We start from the raw sequence: 27984 nt of genomic DNA on the forward strand, positions 1-27984 counted from the left end.
ACCCGTCACCACACTGGGCTAATTTTATATTTTTGGTACAGACAGGGTTTCACTATGTTGGCCAGGCTGGTCTCAAACTCCTGACCTTGTGATCCACCCCCCTCAGCCTCCCAAAGTGCTGGGATTATAGATGTGAGCCACCATGCCCAGCATATATACTATTTTTTAACCTGAGTGTTTCTAAGATGCATTGGGGGAAAAAAGATGCATTGAACATCTCTTTATATAGTTTTACAACATAATTTTAATGGCTGTATTCTATCAAACGAATGCTTTATAATTTATTTAATCAATGTCCTATTGTTATGTACATATATAAACAATGTCCTGCTTCCTCTTCCTGTAATTATTTTCTTATTTCTATGATAGTATTGTAGTTTGCTTTTTAAAAAAATTTTTCATATCTTTCTGATACTTCTTTGTTTGTTTTGCTAGCTCTGTGCCCTGTTTTTTTTTTTTTTTTTTTTTTTCGGATGGAGTCTCTGTTGCCCAGGCTGGAGTGCAGTGACACAACCTCAGCTCACTGCAACCTCTGCCTCCCATGTTCAAGCCATTCTCCTACCTCAGCCTCTCCAGAAGCTGGGATTACGGGCGCCCGCCACCACACCTGGCTAATTTTTAATAGAGACAGGGTTTCACCATGTTGGCTACGCTGGTCTTGAACTCTTGACCTCAGGTGATCAACCCACCTAGGCCTCCAAAGTGCTGGGATTACAGGCATGAGCCACCACACCTGGCCTCTGTGTCCTCTTTCTACCTTCCCAAGATTCTGTACTTGAATCTTCTTTTTCTTTTGAGACAGGGTTTTGCTCTTGCTCTGTTGCCCAGGCTGGAGTGCCGCGGTGCTATCTCGGCTCACTGCAGCCTAGACCTCCCCAGGCTCAGGTGATCCTCCCACCTCAGCCTCTCACATAGCTGGGATTACAGGCACATGTCACCACACCCGGCTAATTTTTGCATTTTTTTGTAGAGTCAGTATGCCCAGGCTGTCTTGAACTTCTGGGCTCAAGCAATCCTCCTACCTTGGTCTCCCAAAATGCTGGGATTACAGGCATGAGCCACTGTGCCCTGCCCAAATCTTCTTATTCTATAATTTCTCTTTAGGTCATCAATTTCTCTCCAGCTCCACTATAAACCCTTTGGATCTCATCTCTACTTTTCTTCTCGACACCAGATCCTAATTTCCAAATGTCTACTGGGTATTATATCCACAGGGATATACTTCTTGCAATTCAAACTCCACATGTCAACAACTGAACTCCTATTCCCTTTGCAAAATCTCTCTGCTTCTCTCTTTCTCATTTTTGCTACCTATTTCAGGTAGGGGAAGTGCTGTCCTCCCAACCATTCAGGCTAGAAACCTCAAAGTCCTCTTCTGATTGCTGTCCTCACTCATCTCACACATCCAGTCAATAAAGTGTTATTGATTCTCCTCCCAAATGCCTCTCAGCTTGTGCCCTTTCCATTCTCACCGTGACCATCCCAGCTTGTGAGGTCCCAGGACTCCTCAACGGAATGGTGACAATAGCCTCCCAACTTCTCCCAGTTCCCAACCCCCGCTACTCTGCCCTGTTGCCATGAGAGTTAACTTTGCGAAACAGAGATTATTTTCCTCTTCTGCTTGAAAATATCTGATGACTACTTATCACTTACAGAAGCAAGTCTAAACTTTCCACTGTCCCCTCCCACTCTCCCACCACACACCACCTTCCTGCGCCGGTTGCGTCAGCCTCGAACGTTCCTGAACGCTTTGTTGTTCCTGTGCTTTTACTCACGTTCTCCCCAGTGACTGCCCAATCTTTAGTGTGTTTTGCTGACTCCTGGCGCTCTGCCTCTTCCATGAGAGGCGTTTCTGCACGATTGCAGACAGGAATAAAAATGAGCTCTGCCTACTGGGCCGTCCTGGTTAGCAAGGTCTACACCACCTCAAAGGCAGCTATGGACTAAGAGCCCACAAGGAATCTCGGGTTATGAGGGAGGGGCTGGCCATGAAGACGGCCAAAGTGCCTCATTTGTCTTCCCAGCAGGGAAGCTATGGGACCTCGGCGGGCAGGGATCGCGATCTCCACCCGTCTGGAAAACTCTGAGTTTGGAGCACTGTTCGCGGCTGGACTGAGTGGCATGTCCGCATTTTCCCCATTCCAGGGTAGGGCAGACTGAGGTAGGAGAGCAGAGCCCCAAGGCCGACTCCCCGGGGAAAAAAAAAAAAAGGAAAAGGCTCCCGCCGACCTGTGATTCACAGGAGCAAGAGCCTGGAAGGACCGCGCCTCCTGATTGGAGCAGACAGAATCAGACAAGCTTGGGGGCCGCTGATTGGCTCCGGCGTGGTCAGGCGCTGGTGGGCTGTTGTAAATGTAAATAGCTCTTGAAGGCCCGGGTCTGTGACCGGCAGTAACCCCGGCGAGAGTGGGTGGAGAGGGAGGCCCTTCCTCTCCATTCATGTCAGCTGCCAGCCAGGCCCGGGCAAGCCGGCCCTTTAGCGGAGGGGACTGGGCAGGACGAGGCAATGGGTGTTTTCGGAGATCTTAAGCTTGGGCTGAGAGTTAAATAGTCACCTGCAGGGCTGAGCCAGAGCTGGCACCTTCCACACCGAGCCCCTTCCTATCTGCGCTCAGCTTTGACTGTTTAAAAGTTTAATGTGATGTTCTGGGCGAGGACCGAGGCGTTGGAGGTCGCTAGGAGGGTAGTTTTATGGCGTCGCGTTAACGGCTGTAGTGGGTGTACCTTAGTGACCACAGGGAGGTGGCAGCCTGTCCTCGCCTCCTCCTGGTCACCGTATTCTATTTGCGGAAAAGGTAAGAATGGAGGCTTGGAATAGTCTTTCTACTAGCGATGCAACTTCTCCCACCCTCTACTCCAGGGAAAAGAGAAGTCTGTGGGGAACTGGCTTTCTAAAAAGTAGGGAAGAGGAAAGGGACAAATGGGTACACGTTAAGAAGAGGGTGACTCTCATACATTGCTGGAGAAAATGTAAAATGGTGCAACCACTGGGGAAACAGTTTGATGGTGCCACAAAAAGTTAAATATAAAATTAGCATGTGACCCAGCAACTCCACTCCTAGATATAAACCCTAATAAATTATAAACGGGTACTCTTATTTGCACCCAAATGTTCATAGCAGTGCTATTCACAATAACCAAAAGGTGGAAGCAACTCCAGTGTTCATCAATTGATCAATCCATAAACCAACTGTGATATATTCATACAATGGGATATGAATAGGTAATAAACAGGAATGAAGTACTGATATATGCTCCACTGGGGATGAACGTTGAAAGATTATGCCAAGAGAAGGAAGCCAGACACAGAAGGTCACATATTGTATGATTCCAGATATATGAAATATCCTGAATTGGCAAATCCACAGAGACAGAAAGCAGACTGATGGTCACCAGGGGCCATGTGTGGATGGGAAGATGGGGAATCACTGTTGAATGGGTTCGAGTTTTCTTTTGGGGTGAAAATGTTTTAGAACCAAAGGTAGTGTTTGCACAATATTGTGAATGCCCTAAGTGCCACAGAGCTGGTCAATTTAAAATGGTTAGTTCGGCCTGGCACGGTGGCTCACACCTGTAATCCCAGCACTTTGGGAGGCTGGGGCAGGTGGATCACCTGAGGTCAGGAGTTTGAGACTAGCCTGGCCAACATGGTGAAATCCCGTCTCTACTTAAAAAAAAAAAAAAAAAAAGGCCGGGCGCGGTGGCTCAAGCCTGTAATCCCAGCACTTTGGGAGGCCGAGACGGGAGGATCACGAGGTCAGGAGATCGAGACCATCCTGGCTAACACGGTGAAACCCCGTCTCTACTAAAAAATACAAAAAAACTAGCCGGGCGAGGTGGCGGGCGCCTGTAGTCCCAGCTACTTGGGAGGCTGAGGCAGGAGAATGGCGTGAACCCGGGAGGCGGAGCTTGCAGTGAGCTGAGATCCGGCCACTGCAGTCCAGCCTGGGCGATAGAGCGAGACTCCAGCTACTCAGGAGGCTGAGGCAGGAGAATCGTTTGAACCCGGGAGGCGAAGGTTGCAGTGGTGATCCGAGATCATCCTATTGCACTCCAGCCTGGGCGACAAGAGCAAAACTCTGTCTCAAAATAAATAAATGAAATGAAATGAAATAAAATAAAATAAAAGAATAGTTAGTTTAGCTGGGCGCGGTGGCTCACGCCTGTAATCCCAGCACTTTGGGAGGCCAAGTGAGGAGGATCACTTGAGCCCAGGAGTTTGAGACCAGCCTGGGCAATATAGTGAGACCTCCATCTCAATAAATAAAGTGGTTAGTTTTATGTTATGTGAATTGTCTCTCAATTAAAATGTATCTCTTTGTCTCTCTCTCAAACAAACTGACAGACTAAAAGGTGAGTCCTTCCTGCTGTCTATAATTCTCTAAGAAAGAAATAAGAAACAGCAATTCTGAGTTCTCTGCTGCCTTTCACTTCCACTTTCCTTTCTGTTTTTTGAAGTCTGGTGTGGTCCTGGTTACTGAGTGCTCCCCATGGAAAATGGCCAGGAGAGAGAGGGCCCCTTTGGCCCTTCTGAGAAGGTCCTCGCCTGGGCCCAGAACCACTGTGAGTCAACCGGGCATACACACACTGAGCCTTTGTGAGCGCTCTGTGGCCAGGGTGTAGCTGGCTGGGCGGGACTGGGTGGGGGAAGGGCAGGTCTGGGTCCTGAAAGTGGGAAGGCTTCTTGCCTCCAGCAACCCCAGTATGGAATCTCAGCTCCTTGGAGTCTGCAATTAGGGCCTGTGGCATTTGTTCCAGTCAGTGTACAAGAATCGGCGCTTTGCCTGCTGCACAGAAAGTTAACTATAGGTCACAAAATATGACTCCTACTCCCTGTGACATTTCACACAGTTTGTAGCAGTGACAGAATTTAGAGTAAGACCTGAGCTCATTCTGTTGTTTCCAGTGCTGTTTAGGGGCAGGGAGACATTTCTGAAAGAGGAAGATGCTTTTGAGGAGCTCAAAACCTTATAGGAGGGTGAAGTGTGGTTTGGGAAAAGTAGACAGGAAATGTTGAGTACATATCTATGGTTTGAGAGGAAAGCTTAAAACCCAAGTGTGACTGAATGTTAAGACGGGTCAGGAGGTGGAGTGAGTTGGGTTCTTCTGGAACAGTGGATGCATCTGCTGTTTGTGCAAAAGTTAAGCTCCCTGCCACTGCTACCCAGGGAGGAGGGCCACATCACCAGGCTTTGCCTCTGAGCATAACTGAATATTGCCAGGCATACAGTTGGACATATGACAGATTATGACATATCTAGTTTGTCATCTACTCCATACTCAGTAGAACCAGATCATAGCACCATTACACATTTTCTCACAGCTTTTCCTCCAAGCGAACTCAGTTACTTCATCAGTAAAATCCAGGTAATAATAACACCCGCTTCTGATGCAGTGCGATAACACACGGCCAAGCATTCAGTGCAGTGCCCAGCTCTAGTAAATATTGTTATTGTTATTATGATTGTATCCACAAGTCTGACGGACTCAGAACTTTAATTTCCCACTCAAAAGGAAGTTAAGTCTGTGTTTATGCCGTTGCCTAAACCCCTTTAACTAAATGTAGAACATGGTATCTGGATTTTTCCAAGTAACTTGGTACCGCCAAATTGTCATATTATACTCTAGTTTATAGCAGCTTGCCTTTTCTCATGTGGCTAGTCTTTGTCCCCTTGAAGTTTGAGACTAGAGACCACATCACTGCATAATTAAGAGAACATAGACTGGGGGTGGTGTCTCATGCCTGTAATCCCAGCACTTTGGGAGGCCGAGGTGGGCAGATCACTTGAGGTCAGGAGCTCGAGACCACCCTGGCCAACATGGTGAAACCCCATCTCTACTAAAAATACAAAAATTAGCCAGGCAGGTGCCTGTAATCTCAGCGACTTGGGAGGCTGAGGCAGGAGACTCGCTTGAACCCGGGAGGCAGAGGTTGCAGTGAGCAGAGAATGTGCCACTGCACTCCAGCCTGGGCAACAGAGTGAGATTCCATCTCAAAAAACAACAACAAAAAAAAAAAAAAAGAGAGAGAGAGAGAATATGGAGCACTTCTTTTAATCAAAAAATTTATTTTAATCAGTGCTTCCTTAATATATTTGGGTTTGCATATCAGCTACAACTAGTGGTAAAACATTAAAATAGAAGGCTTTGTTCTCATATAATTTTTTTATCAAGATATAATTTATATGCCATAAAATTACTCTTTTAGTGTATGATTCAGACATTTTTAGTATATTCACAGAGACATGCAACCCTTACCAAAATCTAACTTTAGAACATTTTCATTACTTCCCACAGAACCCGTGTGCATTGGCAACCCTCCCCCAGTCTCTAACATCAGCTTGTCAATTTCTCTAAAAAAAAAAAAAAAAAAAGGAGCTGGAATTTGATAAGGATTGCCCTGAATGTAGATAAATTTGGGGAGTATGAACATCTTAACAATATTGTCTTTTAATCCATGAACATGGGATTTCTTTTTGTTTATTTAGCAGGTCTTCTTTAATTTCTTTCAACAGCATTTTGTAGTTTTCAATGTACCACACTTATGTACTTTTTTTGTTAAATGTATTCCTATTTGTTTTATTCTTTTTGGTGTTGTTATAAGTGGAATTCTTTAATTTGGTTTTCAAATTATTCATTGCTAGTTTAGAAATACACTTGATTTTTGCATATTGATATTAATATATCTTGCAACCTTGCTGAGCTCATTCATTAGCTTTAATATGTGTATGCGTGTGTATTCTTTAGGATTTTCTGTATACAAAGTCATGTCATCTGCAAATAGAGATAGTTCTTCCTTTCCAATCTAGATGCCTCTTCCTTTTCTATCCTGGTAGACATCTTTAGGAACTATCGTGGTTCTTCTAGGGAAAGTGAAAAATCTGGTGGCCATTTGGGCATTGGGAATTTCATTTCTATGCTCTTCTCCATTATTATCTTAATCTATTTTTTTGTCCTTTTGCCCCATGGTTAATCTTGATTCCTAAACAGAACCTTAACGTCCTTATACCTTCCCACATGAAACATCAAAATCAGGGTTCAGACAGCAGCAAAGAGAACAGTGAGGATAAATTGTATAAATTGAGGCCGGGTGCAGTGGCTCACGCCTATAATCCCAGCACTTTGGGAGGCTGAGATGGGTGGATCACCTGAGATCAGGAGTTCCAGACCAGCCTGGCCAACATGGCGAAACTCTGTCTCTACTAAAAATACAAAAATTAGCTGGGTGTGGTGGTGGCACAGGCCTGTAATCTCAGCTACTTGGGAGGCTGAGACACAAGACTCGCCTGAACACGGGAGGCAAAGGTTGCAGTGAGGTGAGGTCGCATCACTGCACTCCAGGCTGGGTGACAGAGGGAGACTCCATCTCAAAAATAAATAAATAAATAAATAAATATATTGGATCCCAGTTAATAGGAAACAAAACAGAGACTTGGAAGAAACTGTGCAGTTACAGAACGGCTGAAAAAATATTCTGGCTTGAACATGTTAAGAAAAATAAAGAGGGAAAGGGACTCATGGTAGAAAACCAGATATTGATGAAAATGTCACCATTAAGGTCTAGCAAGGACTCCATGTACATAGACTTTTGAGTTTGCATACTCTGAATTACTCTGAGAGACTCGTGCTTCTTGTCCAAGGTGAAGGCAACCTTAGATTAGAAAGCAAGGTGAGCTGGAGAACTGGCTCTGAGGAGCTCTTAAAAACTCAGGTATTGCTCAAGGTGGCTCCTGATGGAATATGGAGATTCTTCAAACTGTGAAAGAGTCTGCCCTTCTCTTTTCCATAAGAGGATTATCAGATAAAATATAGTAAAAGCTAGGCTGGGTGTGGTGGCTCACGCCTGTAATCTCAGCATTTTGGATCGCTTGAGCCCAGGAGTTTGAGACCACCCTGACCAACATATTGAGACCTGCCTCTTCAAAAATAAAACTAAAAAAAAAATTAGCCAGGCGTGGTGATACATACCTATAGTCTCAGCTACTCGGGAGGCTGAGACAGAAGGATCACTTGTGCCCAGGAGTTTGAGGCTACAGTGAGCTACGATTACACCACTGCACTCCAACCTGGGCAACAGAGCAAGACCCTGTCTCAAGAAAAATAATTTTAAAAGTATTAAAAGCTAGCCGGGCACGGTGGCTCACGCCTGTAATCCCAGCACTTTGGGAGGCTGAGGCGGGCGGATCACCTGAGGTTGGGAGTTCGAGACCAGCCTGACAAACATGGTGAAACCCTGTCTTTAATAAAAATACAAAAATTAGCCATGCATGGTGGCCGGCACCTGTAGTCCCAGCTACATGGGAGGCTGAGGCAGGAGAATTGCTTGAACCTGGGAGGCGGAGGTTGCAGTGAGCCGAGATCACACCACTACACTCCAACCTGGGAGACAGAGCGAGACTCCGTCTCAAAAAATAAATTAATTAATAAATTAATAAAAGTATTAAAAGCTAAAAGGAAAAACCAAAAACCAAAACCGTTTCCACTTTGTGCACCTGTGAGCCTGAAGTCCTCTGCTCCAGGAACATACAAGTCTTCTCTTGGACTGGTTTTCCTTTCTTCCTGCTGCTGTGCATATCAGCATTCTCAAGAAGCCATTTTATTCCCTAGAGGTGACTACATTTCAGAAACAGGAAAGAGCTGTACTGCCCAGCCGGGGTTGCAAGGTAAAGAACTGCTTTCAGCTGGGTGCGGTGGCTCACACCTGTAATCTCAGCACTTTGGGAGGCCAAGGCCGGTGGATCACCTGAGGTCAGGAGTTCGAGACCAGCCTGACCAAAATGGTGAAACCCTGTCTCTACTAAAAATACAAAATTAGCTGGGCATGGTGACATATGCCTGTAATCGTCCCAGCTACTTGGAAGGCTGAGTCAGGAGAATGCTTGAATCTAAGAGGTAGAGTCTGCAGTGAGCCCAGATCATGTCATTGCACTCCAGCCTGGGAAGCAAGAGCCAAAAACTGCTTTCCCAGGGAGTGCTTCTCTTGCTGGTCTCTTCCTCTCCCAGTATCTTTATCTTAGGTCTATGTAACTGACCACGTGACACACCTGAGAACCCTGGCACTTCCCCAGGGCCAAGTTGCCAGCTGGTGTTAATGTGTTTGATTTAATGGCAGCAGACTCCCGGCTTCCTGCTTCCCAGAGTTTAACCTAAAGTTACCTTTAGGACAGCAGGCCAGGTTACTGGGGTATGAGTCAACCATTGTAACTTCTACTTCTTTTATACTCTTAAAGGTACAGACATAGATATGAGCCAGAGATAAATCCCAAGACTTTGAATCACAGCCAAAAAAAACCTCCCAGACCCAGTGCAATCAGATTCACTTCACTTTTATTATGAACAAACACAATCTCAGATTAGTACAATTAGCTTCAGAGTTGATATTAATAGAAATTATTCCAAAATTATTCTTGTCACAAGTAACTACTATCCCACATAAAAAGGGAAAAATCCCACCCAATCAAAGAAAAGGTATCCTCTGTATGTTTCCATGGCAATGAGTTGTTTATGCATTCTCAAATTTTTTCTGGCTAGTTATCCACCACTTCTCCAATGGAGTCATTCAATCTCTTGGAGAACCATATAGACTAATGACAGCATCTGGGGCACATGGACATATCAAGTTCATGGTGGACATTGCTATTATAAAAACCACTCAGGTCTTGAGAATTCCTGTGCCGAAGGATCCCAAAATGCTTTATAAAAAGCATTAGTCATGCCTCAAAACTGCCCTTTGAGGTAGGTCAGTATTATTATCCCCATTTTAGCAGAAGGAAAACTGAGGCACATTATAGTTCAGTGACTTGCCCAGGGTCACATAGCAAGTCAGTGGCACAGTGGTAGGAAAGGCCCTGGCCTTAACCACCAGCAAACAGGACCACCTTGCTTTTTTAACCTTTCATGATGACCCATTTGAACTACACTTACAGAGAATACACTTAAGATACTAGCAAACCAAGGAGAAAATTTTCCATTTTAAATGCTACAACCATCTTTTAACCTAAAACAAAAACAAAAAATAAAATAAAATTATAAATCAAATACATTCAAATTACTTCCACCCTCCATCAAACGTGGGCACTTAAGAAAAGCAGCCCTAACAAGTTTCCAGAATGAAGCCCAGAAGGGAATCCTGCAAATCGCAATACTGATAATCCTCCACTCAGGCCCCCTTTTCTACCAGTCACTTCAGTAGGCTCTCAGGTGCAAAGGGATTCCGCAGAGGGAGTGAGGGCGGGCTCATATGCAACACTGTGATTAGAAAAGATGTAAGGCACCCGGGTTAAGTTGTCAGCACACCCCCAAAGCAAGGACTGTTAGAAATCCAGACTCTTGATCAGATCTGAGTTTATCATTAATGTGTCACTTGAATTGAGCTTTAGAATCTTGAAAATAGTGTTCCTTACTCAGCAGACACACCCCCACCCACACCCACACCCACACCCACACATACATTGGGGCCCTCAGCCTGAGGTGCCATCTAGCCTTATGTAGGGTCATGATACAGATCAGATCCATGGCACACGATTACAATAGGAAGAAGTGAAAGTTGTTTTTATTGTTCATATATTATCAAGGAGGCATCTGATGACCTGTGGAATTAGAAGTACCAGCAGATATTTCCAAGGGGTAGGCGCACAGGTCAGCAGAACTAAACTACAGTGATCTTCCCTTAGATTCTTTTCTACTGAAGTGAATAGCTCAAAAGACATGGATGCCTTTAGTCCAGGCTAACCCCTGTAGCCTCTATGTAATTAACACAGGAAGAAAGGCCCTCATCCCTTCCAGCACTGGGGCTCAACAGTGGACTGAGTGTTTGGTAGTGCACATTTCCAATCTTAATAGAGCAAAGCCAGGCCTCCGCTTTGATGACTGAGCTACAGGGACAGGAGTGGTCCAAAGTTCTCAAAACACTGATGTTCTGTTTTTGTTTGTTTTTCCAGACTTCTATACTATTGTCTGCCCTAGGCTGTAGGGAATGCTGGTTAGTTTGCTGAACAGACACTCTGTTCAGCAGGGTTTGTGGTATCTCAAATCCCAGGTCTCAGCCAAAGCTTTGCAGTTCACCCTGACTCCAGGGAACAGGACCTCCTTTCGAGGTGAGGCACTTGGGTTCTTGCCCTTGCTTCTTCCTAGTGAGAACTGTTTCCTCCTACTTTTACAAGCATTGCACTGCCAACTGAGAGCACTGACTCAGGCGGGGCACCCTTACCGAGCAAGCAGGGGGCATTCAGCATGCTCTCTGGTTCTGACCCAGACGGAGGGGACTGAAAATAAATGCTCTTTTGCTCTGTGGCTGGCCCACTGGCTCAACATGAGCACTTGGCTTGGCTGTGCCTCGTGAGAGAGGGAGAGAGAGGTTCTCTGGGCCAGAGATGTTTCTGGGAGGGTTTGCCAGCCTTGCCTTGAGCCATCAGTGTGGCAGGGGAGCACAGGGGTGTAGGTGGAGACACTCCAAAGGCCATGTGAAAGTGGCAGCTAGCTCTATTTTCGAAAAAGAAGCAGTGGTTCAGTGACCCTGAGCATTGTCTGCAGGAGGGAGCTGCCTGGACAGCAAGTCATCACTGCCTCTGAATACACCCAAAGGAAGCTGCCTGTCCAGGGAAAGAAGAAAACGTTCAGGGAAGAGAAAGATCTGGTAAAAGAAAAGAAAAGGGACAGACAGGGTAGACCCAGGAATCAAGAATCAGGGTAGTGGAGAGATTCCTAACCCTGCCCCCCAGGCAGTTCTACACTTTAGGCTAGATGTTAACAGAGCCAAAAAAAATAAAAATAAAAAAAAGAGTGAAGGGGCACAACACTATGGGGAGAAGTATTCTAGTTTTTACTCTCTTCGAGGAGAAACTGGAACTAATGAATGAATGGATCCAATATCTAGCTTATTTTATTAAGACTCCCAATAACTCACTCAGTAACCTTCTCAAGCCCCTGGCAACGTGTTCTCAGATCCCTTCCTATGTGAAGTTCGCTCTTAGAAGCTGCCTATAGATCCTGTCCCTCAACCTCTCCATCTCATGTCCAGCAGTGGAGAGGAAATTGGCAACCCAACTAATTCCTCCTCTCCTTTAGAGGTTTTTCAAACATCCCTCTTTGGGAGGGAAATACTCTAATAGTTTAACGTTCTAACCAATGTATATATGTATATATATATTATGTTTGACCCGACTCTACCTCCTAAAATCCTTCCCTTTTTTGGATGTTTAAATGCCACAGCCATCTTATTACTATGAGGGGAGCAAGCAATATCCTGAAGATGGCAGAGCAGAAAAAGGAAAGAACTGTGACGAGCAGGCCACGGAATCCTCAAAATTCTATGAGCTGCTGTCTTTACCAATTCTGGAAACACCCAACTTCAAGACTTCTTGATACATGAACTAAGAAATCTCCTTGTTGTTAAAGAAAAGAAAAGAAAAGAAAAGAAAACCCTTCCCCAGAAGGGACCACTTTTACTACAAACTTAAAACGTCTCTTCTTTATCCTTAGCCTAAACTATATGTTGTGACATTGAATTAGCATTGCCAAACACCACAGCCACTTCTTACCCCGAGCCAGGAGAGAAAGGAAGCACGCTGTGTGGTGGGGCTTGAAGTCCTCACTAAGTAGGCAGCTGCATGTGTGATTATGGCAAGAGGTTCCTCTTGCTTCGCTTCCCTCATCCTTATATTCATACATGCTGACTCTCTCCCCCGACAATTTACCTGCTTTAGAAGCTTTGTGTCAAGTGAAGTTGCTTTTCCATTCCATCTAGCAAAAGCCTGGGCTGAAGATAATTAACAGAGGACTGCCCAGAAGATTCTGTTTTATCTCTAGCTCAAGCCACCTACTTCAAAGCTCACAACAGCTCAAGGAAAGAGAGTTATCTGGAGCAAAGACCATTCGTTTTAGGCTACAGAAAGGTTGTCTAGGCTTTGGAAGCTGGACACTGAACAAAGACTGACCAGCTGCTTGCCTGGGAGGCAATAAGAGAAAGGAGGGCGATAGCAACAAAGTGAAAAGGAGGACAATGGGCCTAGAAGAGAGAGAGGATAAAAGAAGAAATAATATCAGCTTAGCATCATAAAGGCAGAGTTGTTGACTTTGAATACTTTTGTGTTTTAAAATACTGGACTGGAATGGGTTAACATCATCATCTTTAGCATCCTGGTAGCATTATTCAGTAGTTAATAAACAGACATTAAAACCTCTGCCTGGCTGGCTTTTGAAAAAGGAACCTGAGGGACCCCAAACTCAGCCACTCTTGTAGCTTCCGTCTCCGGTTCTTTTAATCCTGGCCAAGACGGCGGCCTTGGAGACTTTCTTCCGGTCATAGGCCAGACCAAGGGCGGCCATGCAATCAATGAAGAATGTGGTGAAGTTGATGTGCCAGCGGTACTCACTGGCAGAGTAGTCATAGGGAAAGGAGTGGTGGTAGTTGTGGAAGCCCTCACCTGAAACAAAAGCAGGAAGAGAAGTCATGGAGTGACGGTGCACTGAGGTCTTCTTGATTTGTGCATACCAGTTAGCTAGCAGGGTACCTCATACCTGGGAGAAACTCACTATTGTTGAATGAATGGATGAATTCAGTCTCTTTTAATATTAACCAAATAGATCCCCTCAGAAGCATCTTTACTTTTATTATTTTACTTTTTTTGTAGAGATGGGGTCTTGCCATGTTGCAAGCAACCCTCCCACCTTGACCACCCAAAGTGCTGGGATTACAGTCACGAGTCACTGCACCTGGCCAGTCAAAGGCATCTTAAGGAGTGATTGGAGACCCTGGTCACCCATGGCTGTCTGGGAGCCCTGTGGGAGGAGAACTGAGTTTCTCAGAGGATAAAATGACTAGAGAGAAGCTCCTACTTTTGGGAATGGATATCAGATTGGAAAATTCCAAATTCATTCTTGGCCCTGCCCTCAAGGCTCTGTGTGTATGTGCACATGCTTGCAGAATGAAGCACTCTGGCTATGACTTTTTAAAAAATGAGTAAAGCCGGGCACGGTGGCTCATGCCTGTAATCCCAGCTCTTTGGGAGGCCGAGATGGGTGGATCACGAGGTCAGGAGATTGAGACCATCCTGGCTAACACGGTGAAACCCCGTTTCTACTAAAAAAAATACAAAACATTAGCCAGACATGGTGGCGGGTATCTTTAGTCCCAGCTACTCCGGAGGCTGAGGCAGGAGAATGGTGTGAACCCGGGAGGCGGAGCTTGCAGTGAGCTGAGATTGCGCCACTGCACTCCAGCCTGCGCAACTGAGTGAGACTCCGTCTCAAAAAAAAAAAAAAGAGTAAAGAAGCACACCTTTCCCCACCACACTGGAACTACCTCTAGGGGTGGGAGGTTCCTAGAGAGTGGGCCCTACAGCCAAAGATCAGAAGAAAGGCCAGCCCAGAGGCTGGAATGTCCTCAGTCACTGCAGTTGCCAGGGGTGCTCCAACTTTTTTGAGCTTTGACCCTGGTGTGGGGGAGGTGCTGATAAAACAGAAGCTCTCTGAGGGAAGAAAAATGGAAATGCTTAGATACCCTTTAACCTCTGAGATTTTGAGGACTCTTGGGATGAGCATTTCACTTTGCTGGAGGGAGGAAAACAAACAAATTCTGGATTCAGGGGAATTTATCTAATGTGTAAAGCTTTGGAAACTCGACAGATAGAGAGTTTGCCAACTCTTGGCAGGACTCTTCTTTCTGAACCACAGCCAAAAATAATACTGACCCTAATCAGGCATGGGTAAAGGATAGCTACTAAGAGCTAATATTTGGCTCTTTGTAGATAAAAATATCCTCAGACAGACCAGTCATGACATTAATCAGAAGCAAGGCAAGGAAGTCCTGCAAAGTAAATGATGTCATCTAGGGCATTTCAAGATATGTCCTCCCTCTGTGACACCTGATGATCTGCAGTGTGAACTGGGGAGGATGGGGGTAGAATGCCAGGAATAAAGGTACTGAGGATTATTAATGTCCATTAATGGTTTTGCAGCTGGGCTCTGTGTAAGCACTAGCCAGGCCTTTAGTTACCAGATTTAAAATGGAATCAGATGCACACAGAGACAAGGGAGAAAAAAAAAAAAGAGGAAGAGCGTAGAAAGAAGACAGGACTCTGCAACTGGGGCAGCAAGAGAGAACCCAAGAAAGGCTCAAGGGAGAAGGTTAATTTGGCAGAGAAGATGAGCATGTGACAGTCGGGGAGGTAATTCAAGAAACAAAAAGATTAGGGTGGCAGGAAACAGAGCTGCAGGAGAACAAAGGGTGAGGTGATAAGGGAGGCAAACAGCAGGCAAGGAGGAGTGAATGATAACAAAGACAGGTCAAATATTGGCAGCCACTTTGAACTGATGGCCACCCAGAGGCTGGAGGCGGGGAAGATCATTATAGATCCATTTGCAATATGGGACACATCTCAAGCCAGAAACTCCATTCCTATGATAATCTCAGATTTATACAGTGTATGTGATTTATTTTAATCATGGTTAAAGTAAGAATAGGCACAATGGCAAGAAGGTGTCTGAAAGGAGATACGTGAAAGTTAAAAAGAGAGAGAGAGAAAAAAAAGCTTTTATTTTTATTATATATTTTTGAGATGGAGTCTCACTCTGTCACCAAGGCTGGAGTGCAGTGGCACAATCTCGGCTCATTGCAACCTCCGCCTCCTGGGTTCAAGCAATTCTTCTGCCTCAGCCTCCTGAGTAACTGGGACTACAGATGCGTGCCACCGTGCCTGGCTAATTTTTTTATACTTTCCTTTTTTTCTTTCTTTCTTTCTTTTTTTTTTTTTTAGTAGAGATAGAGGTTCACCATATTGGCCTGGCTGATCTCTAACTCCTGACCTCAAGTGATCCACCCACTTCGGCTTCCCAGAGTGCTGGGATTACAGGTGTGAGCCACCAGGCCTAGACAAATAAATCCTTTTACTAAAGATAGTAGGCCAGGCACAGTGGCTCATGCCTATTATAATTCCAGCACTTTGGGAGGCCAAGGCAGACAGATCACTTCAGCTCAGGAGTTCGAGACCAGCCTGTACAACATAGCAAAACCCTGTCTCTACAAAAAATAGAAAAATTAGCCAAGCATGGTGGCATGCACCTGTAGTACCAGTTACTTGGGAGGCTGAGCCGAAAGGATCACTTGAGCCCAGGAGGTCATAGCTGCAGTGAGCCGTGATCACACCACTGCACTGAAACCTGGGCAACAGAGTGAGACTCTGTCTCAACAACAACAATTTAAAAGGTAATAAAAATGGTTTTGAGAATATAAAGGAAGATTTTAAAGAGAAAAAGAAAATGAGTGTTAGGCAATGACCTGCATAAATGTGTGGAGTAGTGTGGTTGTCTAGATATTATTGAATGACCAATAGCACCAATTACTGGAGAGAAGAGGTCACCAGATCTATTTAAGGAAAACTCATTCAGGGCCTTGGTCAAAGTCTATATTCAGTTGGAAAGAGGGACAAAGAAAAAAATGTAGGTATGTTGGGAGGCTGAGGCAGGAGATCACTTGAGCCCAGAGTTCAAGACCAGCCTGGGCACCATGGTGAGACCCCATCTTATTAGAAAAGAAAGGAAAAGATCAACGTTAGAGAATTGAGCAGGAACTTGTGATCACACTGCTTTACTGGGAGATTCCTGAAGGCATGTTAGGGGAAGGGATGTTCCTAGCCCAGAAAAGAAGAGAGAAAAACAGAGGATGAGAGGAGACAAGATGGTAGGTGGTAGTAAAGGGCCACCAGCAGTTATTTTGATGCTCTTCATAATGGCATCACCAAACAGTAAGGCATGGCACACACTTAAAGCAAGGCATATCTGAGTAGAGTGGAAAGATAAAAAATACTTTGTGTGGCATACTTGAAGTTCATAAAACACCAGGCTTACTGGCCACTCAGATGACCCCATTGTTCTATTTATGCTTTCCTTGCCTCAAGCAAGACTGCAGTCTGGCCCAGAGTTGATGAAAGAAAGGAAAACTCCAAGGTGCTCATGGTGTATGGCATTTGGTTTCTGTTTTTTTGTTTGGTTGGTTTTTTAGTAGAAACAGGGTTTCACCATGTTGGCCAGACTGGTCTCAAACTCCTGACCTCAGGTGACCTGCCCGCCTCGGCCTCTCAAAGTGCTGGGATTACAGGCGTGAGCCGCCACGCCTGGAGCATACATGGCATTTGGAAATTGTTTTAGAACCTGGAATCAAGATCAGTGTTTTTTTTGTGTTTTCTTTCTTATCCTTTCATTTTTACATAAAACATGTTGCGTGACTCTCAAAAGGGTTTTCCAGTATACTGCCCCCTAGTTTTATAGTGGAAAAACGGAGATACAAAGTAGCCATCAAAAACAGGTTTATCTAGTTTTTCTGGCTCCTAGCCTAATCCCCTAATCAGCAGACCACTGGATGTAGTCTTGCTTGGACAGCTGACTTACCCACAGCTCCAAGTGACACCAGGATATTCTCCCGGGGGCTGATGTTCTTGTCATAAGGACGATATCCGAAGAGGTGGGCAGCACTGTTCACCAGCCAGGTGACATTAAGCACTATAGCATATCGCAAGAAAGTGGCAACAAACACGCTGTGTTGAAAAGTTTCACCCCAGAAACACCAGGGCACAAGCGTGGGCAGGATGAAGCACATCAGCAGCAAGCCAGGTTTGTAGTACCTACAGTGACAGACCAGACACCAGGTCAATGGAGGGGGACTCCACACCTACATGGATCTTCTACACGAATTGGGATGGGCTGTCTCTTTCTTCCATGTTGAATTTGCTTGTCTGACTCTAAGTTCATTGTTTTACTTTTGTTTGTTTGTTTGTTTGTTTTTTGACAGGGTCTCACACTGTTGCCAAGGCTGGAGTGCAGTGGCATGACCATAGTTCACCACAGTCTTAACTCCTGGGCTCAAGAGATCCTCCCACCTCAGCCTCCTGAGTAGCTGGGACCACAGGCATGAACCATCATGCCCATTTAGTTTTTAATTTTTTTTGTAGAGATGAGGGCTCACTATGTTTCCCAGGCTGGTCTCGAATGCCTGAACTTTCAAGCAATCCTCCTGTCTCAGCCTCCCAAAGTGCTGGGATCACAGGCATGAGCCACCACGCCCAGCCATCGCTGATTTTTACTCAAGCATAATACCACGTTGGTAAAATAGGTGAGGTCCAAATTACAAACTAATGAACAGATGTCTCTCCATCCTTGGCTGGTTTTCCCATCTGCCTTTGGGCTCCTTTCTCTTTTTCATCAGCACTCTTTTTCAGTCTGTTTAGTATCATGCCTCCATTTTCTGCTGGCTACCCCCTAGTTCTTTGGTCTTCTTTTCCCTCAAAGGCCTATTGAGTGTCCTTGATCACCTGCAGCTATCTGTCCCTCTGGAAGCCCTTTCTCAATTTTCATTCTCAATGTAGACCAGGTCACTGACATTCCAAGGGCACTGATCCCCTACGTTCCTTCAGCAGTCAAGTCTTTGACTTTTACATCACTGACATTCGCTGCACCCAACTCTTTTTTCCATTTCTGCCACTGCTTTGCTAGCAGGGGTGCTCATTTCCTAACTTATGTCCCTACCTCTCACTTTGGCTCAATGGTTTCTTACACTTGTTCTAAAAGCAGCCTTCCTAAAGCACATCGCTAACTATGCCACATTGCAGTTCGAAAGATGTAATGCCTTCCTATTGCTTATTGAATTAAATCCTAAGTCTGCTTTTAGAACTCAACAAGGATGGCATTAGTCTCTCCAGTCTTACTTCTTCCCACACCCTATACTTCAAGCAAAAGGACTCGATTGCTAGAACATGCTTCATGCTTTAGCTCATTCTGTTTCTTCGGTTTGCACTGTCTCTCCCCACACATAGTTGTAAAAATTTCTATCCGTCGGTGGATTCCAACACTACTTATTTCATAAACACTTCCTTGGTGTTGCCCGTTGAGCAATCTCCCTCCCCTTTATACCTCTCATAGTACAGAAAATATTCTGCCTTATACCATGGTTATCTGGATACTTGGCTTATCTCTCCACCCCATGATAGGCTACAAACTTTTTGAAGGTAAGAACTAACCTACCAGCCTGGGCAATACAGTGAGGGAGACCTTGTCTTTACAAAAAATTAGCCAGGCATGGTGGTGTGTGCCTGTAGTCCCAGATACTCAGGAGGCTGAAGTGGAAGCATTGCTTGAGCCTGGGAAGTCAAGGCTGCAGTGAGCCAAGATTGTGCCACTGCACTCCAGCCTGGGCAAGAGAGAAAGACTCTGTTGAAAAACAAACAAAAACAAACAAACAAACAAACAAACCTAGGCAAGTAGGCTATAAACATCTTTGAATCTATGACTGTCCTAGGACAATACACATCTGTTGAATGTAATGGGTTTAATTAAGATAGCTCAGAGAGAAAGAAATGGAGCAATAGTCTATGGCTATGGGCCTGTGGGATGTTAAAAACTGGGATTTTAAATTATGATTGTGAACACGCAAACACAGTAAATTTCTCAGCTTATATTTTATAAGTCTTAGGAGAAAAAATGGGGTCCCTAATGACCAGATGTCAGGGCCGTATCCCCACCTCCATCAGGGCTTCACTCACCTCCTCTGGAACATCACCAGTTTCTCGGCTTCTAGGTCAGACAAGTCTAGCGTAGCGCCCTTCTCTTTGACAGCTGGGTGTTTGCGCACAAGCAGCCAACCCACGTGAGAGAAGAAAAAGCCACGTCGGGAATTATGAGGATCAGCATGAGTTTCCGAAAACTTGTGGTGGGCACGGTGGTCACGAGCCCATTCATAGACATCATTCTGGGGAGAGAGAGAAGAGGAATGTAAGGCTTGAGGATAGACACCCTCTTAGGAGACTCCCAGTGGAAAGGTATCAAGAGCCCAAGGCGCTCAGCCCAGCCTCACAAAATATCCAGGAATCTGGGCTCCAAAGGAGTCATGGAGTTGCCTCCCCTCTTCTCCCAACTTGTCACTGAAGCTTAAGTGGAAAAAGCAACTCAAAGTCCCAGGACCATAGCAATGGGACTGCTGTTTCTGGAAAGTTATATGGTGGGTGGAACAGAGATAAATCATACAGAGCTTAGAGAGTTTCAAGAAGTGAGAACATCGCAATTCTTTAAGCAAGGAATGTTGGAAAAGATCCTCACGAGGTACCTAATCCCTGGGCATGGAGAACATGAGGCAGGCAGTCTTGTGTCCTAGGGTCCCAACCAGTAGATAAAGTTGCAGGGTGTACCATTCTGATGCCTTGCAAAAGAGCTCATACAACCCAATAACAAGGCCAGGCAGGCAACTCATGATCATGACTGCATTTTCAAATGACCTCTGGGCTTCTTCATGACTTTTTCCATCCCTTAAAGAATGTACCAATATCTCTCTTCCTTCCCTTTGCTCCACAGGACAACTTTGGAAGTCCTCAAGGTATAAGCTGCTACGGCAGAGATGATTATGCAAATGTGGTAAGTTCTTCCGATTTTGCCGCCACTAAATTGGTTTCCTTTCTTCCTCTTGCTGCTAAGCCCCAGGCCATGTGCTATCATTTGCCCATTGCTACAGCTTAATGACTATAAGGGATGCATTCCCTTTCCCCATTTCCCTTCATCCCGTCTTTGCTATAAACTTTTTTTTTTTTTTTTTTTTTGAGACAGAGTCTAGCTCTTGTCACCCAGGCTGGAGTGCAGAGGTGCAATCTCAGCTCACCGCAAGCTCCGCCTCCCAGTTTCACACCATTCTCCTGCCTCAGCCTCCCGAGTAGCTGGGACTACAGGTGCCCACCACCACGCCCGGCTAATTTTTTATATTTTTAGTAGAGATGGGGTTTCACCACGTTAGCCAGGATGGTCTCGATCTCCTGACCTCGTGATCGGCCCGCCTCAGCCTCCCAAAGTGCTGGGATTACAGGCGTGAGCCACCGTGCCCTGCCTGCTCTAAACTTTTTGCCTCAACAAACCTCAATGTTTTACTTAGCCACCATGGCAGCCCAAGAAAGGGCCACAATGTTGGGTTGGTCTATCTAATCTCTCTGTAAGTTGGTTTCCTCATCTGTAAAATGGGGATAATAGTACCTACTTCCTAAGATTGTTGTGAGGACTTTATATCAAATGCTTACAATAGTTCCAGGCACATAGTGCAATAAAAGTGTTTGCTCTCATTATCTGAAAATAAGAGTTCATGAGTCTGGGAACATCAGCTTCAACCCCACTGTGGTGGAGTCCTAAGTTATTCACTTTTCAAATTTTTTTGTTTGTTTGTTTTGATACCATCATGGCTCACTGCAGCTTCAAACTCCTGGGCTCCAATGATCCTCCCAGCTCTGCCTCCCTAAGATATTTACCTTAAATAGTGAATTTATTGTTCAGTGTCTGCCCGGGAATCTAAGGTCAGTCTCTGGCTTATGTGCCAAAGCCCCTTATGATGAAGAGCCACAACAGCCAGAATGTGTGACAACAGAGGGACTTTAGGATCAAAAATATTCCTACACATCAAGAATATTTTCCATTTATTTTCCAGTTCCCTTTTCCAAGACTCAGAAGTCTCTTCATTCTTCATGGACTTAAGGACTGAACTGGCACTTGAGGTGACCACAGGAGAGAGGAAAGTGAAATGGCTGTCCAGGTGTGGCTCCTCTCTGGCGCTGATCCCTCCTTTCTGTCCCCGGATCATTGATAGGGTGGAGGACAAACAGCTGAGCAGAGACAGCTTCTTACCTGGAATGCCATTGTGTTGGCAATGATCAGAAAGAGACGCAGGGGCAGCCGAGCTTTGTAAGATCGGTGGCTCCACAGACGATGAGCTCCTGCTGTTATGCCCAGGGCACTGACAACATAGTAGAATAACCCTGCCAGGAGAAGACAGCGGGGGGAGTCACCAATCAGTGTGAGTTCCATCTGGGAAAGGATGCCAAAGACACTCTCTGGATGCCAGAAACTGTCTTCTTCAGGCTTTGGGTGAGGATTGGCTTGACCATGAACTCTAGGGATAACCATGTCCCTTAGATTTTACCACTTGAAAAATATCATCACCCCACAGCCTCTCAACCCAGGAAAAAAAGATAAGCTAAGGAATCCCAGGAACTAAGGAGTCAGAAAGGCAGGAGAGAGAATAGTGCTCTTACCACTCATTCTTCATCTTAAAGGCAATCTCCCAGGGCCTAGCTATCTCCTTTCACCTCTATCTAGGCCTTCTCTAAGGTTTTAAGGGCCACAAATTACTCCTATAGCGCCCAGGACCCATAAGCAAGGGTGTTATTAAAATAATAGTAGAGGGCCAGGTGCAGTGTGAACCATGTTGTCATCCCAACATTTTGGGAGGCCAAGGCAGGAAGATCCCCTTGAGCCCAGGAGTTCGAGACCAGCCTGGGTAACATAGGGAGACCTTGTCTCTACAGATAATCTACTCAAGAGGTTGAGGTGGGAGGATCTCGAGCCCAGGAAGTCGAGGCTGTGGTGAGCCATGATCGCGTCACTGCACTCAAGCCCTGATCAACAGAGAAAGACCTTATCTCAAAAAATAAAATAACAGCCAGTACAATCTGGGCACTGACCAATTTGAGAAGCACTTAGTTGTAGGGGACTTTTAGGGGATTCAGACCATGGCCATTTATCAACTGGTACAAAAAAGCATTTAAATATTCTAGCAGGCAGTGTGGCCATATCAGGGAAAAATTAGCCCTAATCCAATTTGTGCATAAATCCAATTTGCACCGTATCTTAAGATTTACCAGAGATTTCACGTTCCAGCTATACCATCCACCTCCCCCAAGATACATGCACAGTTCCTCTGTCTCGCCTTTGCTACATCCCTGTCAGCCCATACTCTCACCGGGCAATGCTCATTCTAAACAATGGTGGGATATTCTTCAAGCTGTCAGTGGAGCACCCCACCATTGTCTTCCCTCACCTTCCTGGAGACCTGCAGGCTCAGGAGGTGCCAGATATAATCTCTAACTGGGAAGGCAGGAGAGAGAATAGTGCTCTTACCACTCATTCTTCATCTTAAAGGCATTCTCCCAGGGCCTAGCTATTTCCTTTCACCTCTATCTAGGCCTTCACTAAGGTTTTAAGGGCCACAAACTACTCCTGCAGAGCTCAGGACCCATATGCAAAGGTGTTATTAAAATAACAGCAGAGGGCCAGGTGCAGTGTGAACCATTTTGTCATCCCAGCATTTTGGGAGGCCAAGGCAGGAAGTGGGCTGCTGGGTGTACCCATCTCTTCCTCTGTTCAGTAGCTCTAGTAGGCAGAAGCTGTGGCCTTGGTAGAAACTGTTAACAATGTTTCATTCCTAGGAATGAATGTTAACAATGTTTCATTCCTAGGGAAACAGCTAGAAACAATAGATCCTCAGTGGCCACAGAACTTAGTTGCAGTTGGAGACACCACACATTGTAACAAATTGTCCTGTGTTCTTTTGCAGCCATTGATAGCTGTTTCCTAAACAACCTCCTTTTCCCCCCAACCTCCTTTCTTCTCTCCTATTCCTCCTATAAGATCTCCAGGAGAGCCATAGAGCCAGAGTCAGCCCTAAGAAGAGCTCTCTCCACATTCCCTCAGAGTGGGGATTGAGGCCCCAGGTGATCTGCCTTCAAGTCAGGTGGTGATTGACATCTCCCCAGATACAGTATCTAACCTGCACCTTACTTGGAAAACCATCAGTTGAGCCAGAGCCCTTCCTAATGAGCAAGGGAGCTTCTGGGCTTGTTACTTGCCGCAAAAGACCCTGGGGCAAGTTGACTCAGAATGTATGTAAGATCCTATATTAACAGGAAAATTGGGGAAAGAACTCAGGCACTCTGGTGCCTTTTCTAGAAACACCTCTAAGTCTATCAAATAGAAGGGCTTAAATCAGTTGGAGATTTATTCCCTCTCTCCTCCCCGGGGGAAGAAAATGTCCAAATTGATGGTTAAGCAACATCTCATTGCTCTGGCCTTAAGAAAGAGACTTGAATGGTTTTGCCTCTGGCTCTCAGTGTTGCCAGAGGCATTCTTCTTAGTCCTACCCTAAGGGCTCCTTTGGGAGACTACAAAATGAAAGAGATTTAAGGCTCTCATAAGAAATGCTGGAATCACAACCAGTTGCTAATTTAACATTGTCCATAGGGATTAAAACAAGAAAAGTGAAGCTCCTAAATTCTGAAGGTGGGAAGAGAAGATGTCCAGGTTGAGACCTCTGACCCTCCTCCCCTTATCCTCCTTGTTTCTTAAGACAGAGGAGTTCTGATATCCCCTTATCAAGATGGTCATTCTTTCAGCTAAGCCATCCACCAAAGGGCCCAGTACAATAAGTTTACCATCCAGTCTCTGTGAGCCACATTTATCTGCCCAAAGGCACAGCACACACCAATGGGCAGGTCACCAAAAAAATGTAGCAGGCACTGCCTTGACTTTGGGATGGAATTCTGCTCCCTGCACTAGCAACTGAGGGTAACCAAGCAGAGGCAATTGGGTCAAACTCTGGGCTTCAGAAAACCTACAGGGAGTGCTGAGGCTGGAAGGAGCTTGCAGGTGAGAAAACTACTTGTGAAGACTATCCTCTTGGGGAGAAAGGGTGGAGAGAGGCATCCACTGACTCTTTGGGGAATGCTATCCCTGCTCTTCATCCCTCATGTTGCAACTGAAGTTCTGCTGGATCCTCAGAGGGGCCAGACAACAGATGTTGCCCTCCCCTCACAAATACAAGAGCTCTTCCTGGTATGCAGATGAACTGATCTGCATCTGGCCTGTTCTGTCTGTGTCACAGCTGTGACACATATGTAACCCAAGGAATGCTACCTTCCCAATCTTAAAAAAAGTACTGTTGCCCACAGGTGGTACCTAGAAAAACTGAGATTCTGACAAAGGGGCTTTTCTCACTTGCATTTCACTGTAGCACCTGGAGGATTTCTGGAAACAAAGCTCAATGAACCAGATCTCACTATCTTTGGAAGACCTAAGAGGTCCTGAGGGAAACAGCTAAAACTTGGCCTCCCAGCTCTTCTGCATAATTACCCTTCAAGAGCAAGAGCGAGCTGTCAGAAAGTATCCCACACCTGAGGCTGCTCTGAAAAACCTCAAGTTGTTTTCTGGAGGAGAAGTCCTGGCTCACCACCCCTTAGAGTGTAGCAATGCAGGGGCCCTGCATCTGCAGAGCTCCCTGCTCTCCCTTCCCAACTTAGGCTCATAGTGGCAGAGGTGAAAAAACCTGCAAAGCGCATGTGTGTATCCAGGGGGCAGAATCATGCCATCAGGCCACACCAATTGGTCCCTGAAAGAGCTGAGCTAAGGGCAGGTTAGGGACAAACTGGGAACTGTCTCCCTCATTACAGCAGCCTCAAGACCAGGCTCTCTTTTCTCAAGGCTCTTTTCTGGCCTGGCCTCGATGTCCCTGGCAAGGAGGAATGGGTAGGACTGGTGTTGGAAGGTGCAGAATTCTTGGCATTTCATGGGATCAGGAGGGGGGCCTGAAGCAGGCTGGATGGGGGATGGAACATGAAACATATCTTCAACCTGATTTCATTCTAAGAGCATTTTGTTGACTGTTATGTGCAGCACCCTGGAATGTAGAGTAACAGAGCAACACACATCTGTGACTCGGGTTACACGGGAGCTTCATCTTCCTCTGTAACGAAGAAGCCTGGTCTGGCCAAGGGGTCAGGTCAAAATAGTTTTGTGGTTAACCTCTCTGTTCCTGCCTTTCCAATAAACTCTCTCCCTGAGTAGTTTCCCGTTGCGCTAGCCCATGACTGCTCAACATAGACCCTAGAAAGCCAATGGTTTAGTACCATGTTCCCATGCCTCCCAGGTAGAGGGCTTTGATTCTTTTGTGGTTGGCAGGGGTGGGACAGGCAGCCAAGCAAATGACTCAAACAGAAAAGCTCTTTCAGGGAAAGCTGACTCTCCAGCACAGGTCTACACTTCAAAGCCCACAAGCACAAGGTCCCAGAGCTCTCAACCCAAGGCATTGACATTCCTGCATCTCAGTACCCCAGGCTCTTCCCAGCCCACTAGGCCTGAAGCAACCAAAGAAAATGCCTGAGAAAAACCCCAGCTGGGAGGGGCTGGTGTTCTGTGTAAGATCCCACCTTATTAAAAGAGCAGTGAGTACCTGGAGGACTAGGTCAGGAGGACAGGGAGGCTGCTTACCCCAAAGACAGGTGTAGAGCTTGCAAGTAGGAATCAAAGTGATCCCATACAGGGCTCCCAAGTGTAGCAGAGACATAAGGATGATGTTTCTCCAGACATATTCAACCTTGGGGCTTGGGCCTTCCTTATCCTTGTAGGTGGGGTCATATATATCATCTTTGATATCAGGGCGAACGTCTTCTTCCAAGTAGAGGGGCGTCGTCTCCAACTTATCTCTTCCATTCTGCAGGACCCTGGAGGGAGGCGCTGTGATGGTGGTGGTGGTGGTATAGGAGCTAGAGATCTGGAAGGGGGAGGAAGAGGAGAGTCAGGAGAAGAGACACGTGGAGGCAGCTGGGGCCACTCCGCTCTCTAATCACGCTGGGGGAAGGGTGGACAGCAAAGACCCTTCCCCAGCGCCAGAGTTCACTGAGGGTAGGGTGTATCCGAGATGCAACGGAGAGAAGTTCCCAGAAACTATACCGATACATTAGGGGCGGGGGACGAGGGGCGCTAAACCTACGGGGAGGCGGCAGTAGGAAGGAGAAGTAAAGCACTCACATCCCCACGAACACAAAGGAAAACCCGCATAATTCATAAAAGCACCAGCACGACCGGATTTTTCTTTAAAGCTTAAGAAACAAAAGTTGGAGATTCAAGTCCGCAAATTACAATCCACATTCCCAACTCACTGAAGGCAGCACAACTCGAAAAACATGGCCAAGTCCTCTGCGGAGCTCTCCCCTCTCTTCTGACACCAACCCGTCCCCTGGAAGCCCAGCCCGCGCCGGCGACCCTGCGGTACGGGGCCAGGCTGGGAAACTCACATCCTCCTGCAGCAAATGGGCCGGCATCTTGGCTCTCGGATGCCGGGATCACTTTCCAGGGGCTGAGGCCGTGGAGCGGAGTTCGGGGGCGCCGGAGGACTGCGGTTTCGAAGCCCGCCGGTGCGCGCTGAGCCGCGGCGCCGCGCACGCTAGCTGGGTGTCTAGGCCCTAGCCGCGGTGCGTGGAGGTCCCTGAGCCGGGAATTTAAAGGCTAGAGCTGGCAATGGGTGACCGTGTTCGGTATTTCCTCAGCTCCCTTTTATCCGCTGCCAAGCAGGGGCAAAGTGCGCGGAGTTGACTGGCGCGGGCGGCCCCGCATGGAGGTGAGGGCGGGAGAGGGAGGAGACAGAGGCCAAGGCTCGCAACGACCGCAGCAGGGCGCCGGGATGCTGCCAACACCGACACCACACCACCCGGCCCCTGCCCCTGCCCCTGCCCCTGGGGAAATGCTAATGAGGCTTCTGTAAACTCCGGCTCGTCATTGGCCGAAGGGAATTTGGTGCCACCTCGTCCTGCAGTTGCCATTGGCTCGGCGCAATCTGCTGTTCCCTCTGCCGCCAGCTCCTCGCTCCCCCTCCCCTCCCTTTCTCCTTCTCCGCTTCTCTTCTACCCGCCGCTGGGCCTCTGCCCGGCACCCCGCGTTAGGAGCTTTCTCTCTGGAAGGGACTGGGGACCCGGTGTGGGGCTGGGGCGCGGAGTCTAGCCCAGGACCGGCCCCCGGGCACGCGGCGAACGGCTGGGTGGGCACTGGGGAAGTTTCTCAGGAAACAGTGGGGAAGCCTCGGGAGACGCCCACTACTCACAATTCCGTCCCGTCTTCCCGTCCCCCCAGGCGCGTGGCAGGGAGACGAGGCCGCCACCCCGGGATCGGGAGCTCCGGGGACGCGGGAAGCCCCGCCTCCCTCCCGGGCGAGCGCTGGGGGCTCAGTCAGCCTGCGAACAATGGCTCTGCCCCGCCCACCAGCCACGCGCTGCTCACCCGGGACCGCACCGGACTCGGGCCGCACGCAGTCTGGCTGGTGTGTGTGCCTACGCGCACGAATCCTGTTCAGGCCCCGGGCAAACAGTCCCATCCCCATGCCCGCGCCTCCAGGATGCGTGCGGGAGGTTTTGGAGATTC

General features: G+C 46.8%; 1 protein-coding gene, 1 long non-coding RNA gene and 1 pseudogene across 4 annotated transcripts; 1 reads left to right on the top strand and 2 right to left on the bottom strand.

Annotated features, from left to right (window-relative positions):
• The first annotated feature begins 4250 nt into the window (after positions 1-4250).
• LOC103887685 lies at positions 4251-21757 on the top strand. The gene is made up of 3 exons (XR_651891.4): positions 4251-4563; positions 20338-20397; positions 21449-21757. It is a non-coding gene; the product is annotated as an uncharacterized LOC103887685 (long non-coding RNA).
• On the bottom strand, positions 9311-11559 carry LOC108580445 (annotated as a pseudogene). Its single transcript, XR_001891508.2, has one exon. The product of XR_001891508.2 is annotated as an uncharacterized LOC108580445 (transcript).
• SCD (stearoyl-CoA desaturase) lies at positions 9311-27961 on the bottom strand. Of its 2 annotated transcripts, none has more exons than XM_021943587.2 (6): positions 27668-27961; positions 26059-26341; positions 21646-21776; positions 19533-19738; positions 17386-17618; positions 9311-13424 (listed from the first exon to the last, which is right to left on the bottom strand). In XM_021943587.2, exons 1-6 carry the CDS (start codon positions 27941-27943, stop codon positions 13225-13227), a joined length of 1329 nt encoding a protein of 442 aa, XP_021799279.1. In that variant the 5' UTR covers positions 27944-27961; the 3' UTR covers positions 9311-13224. The 2 variants fall into 2 exon arrangements, with proteins under 2 accessions (XP_021799279.1, XP_003904170.1); XM_003904121.3 differs by lacking the exon at positions 27668-27961 and adding an exon at positions 26865-27375.
• Positions 27962-27984: the final 23 nt, after the last annotated feature.

This window comes from Papio anubis, chromosome 11 (assembly GCF_008728515.1).
Source record: "Papio anubis isolate 15944 chromosome 11, Panubis1.0, whole genome shotgun sequence".
Lineage (NCBI taxonomy): Eukaryota > Metazoa > Chordata > Mammalia > Primates > Cercopithecidae > Papio > Papio anubis.

What these genes read in the sequence shown, in the direction of transcription:
- SCD (XM_021943587.2), bottom strand. Translation starts at nt 27,943, where the DNA reads ATGGGGATGGGACTGTTTGCCCGGGGCCTGAACAGGATTCGTGCGCGT. An exon ending in CGGGAAGACGGGACGGAATT is followed by an intron (nt 26,342 to 27,667) that starts GTGAGTAGTGGG and finishes TCCCCCTTCCAG; the next exon opens with ATCTCTAGCTCCTATACCAC. An exon ending in GGTGTCACTTGGAGCTGTGG is followed by an intron (nt 13,425 to 17,385) that starts GTAAGTCAGCTG and finishes CTTTTGTTTCAG; the next exon opens with GTGAGGGCTTCCACAACTAC.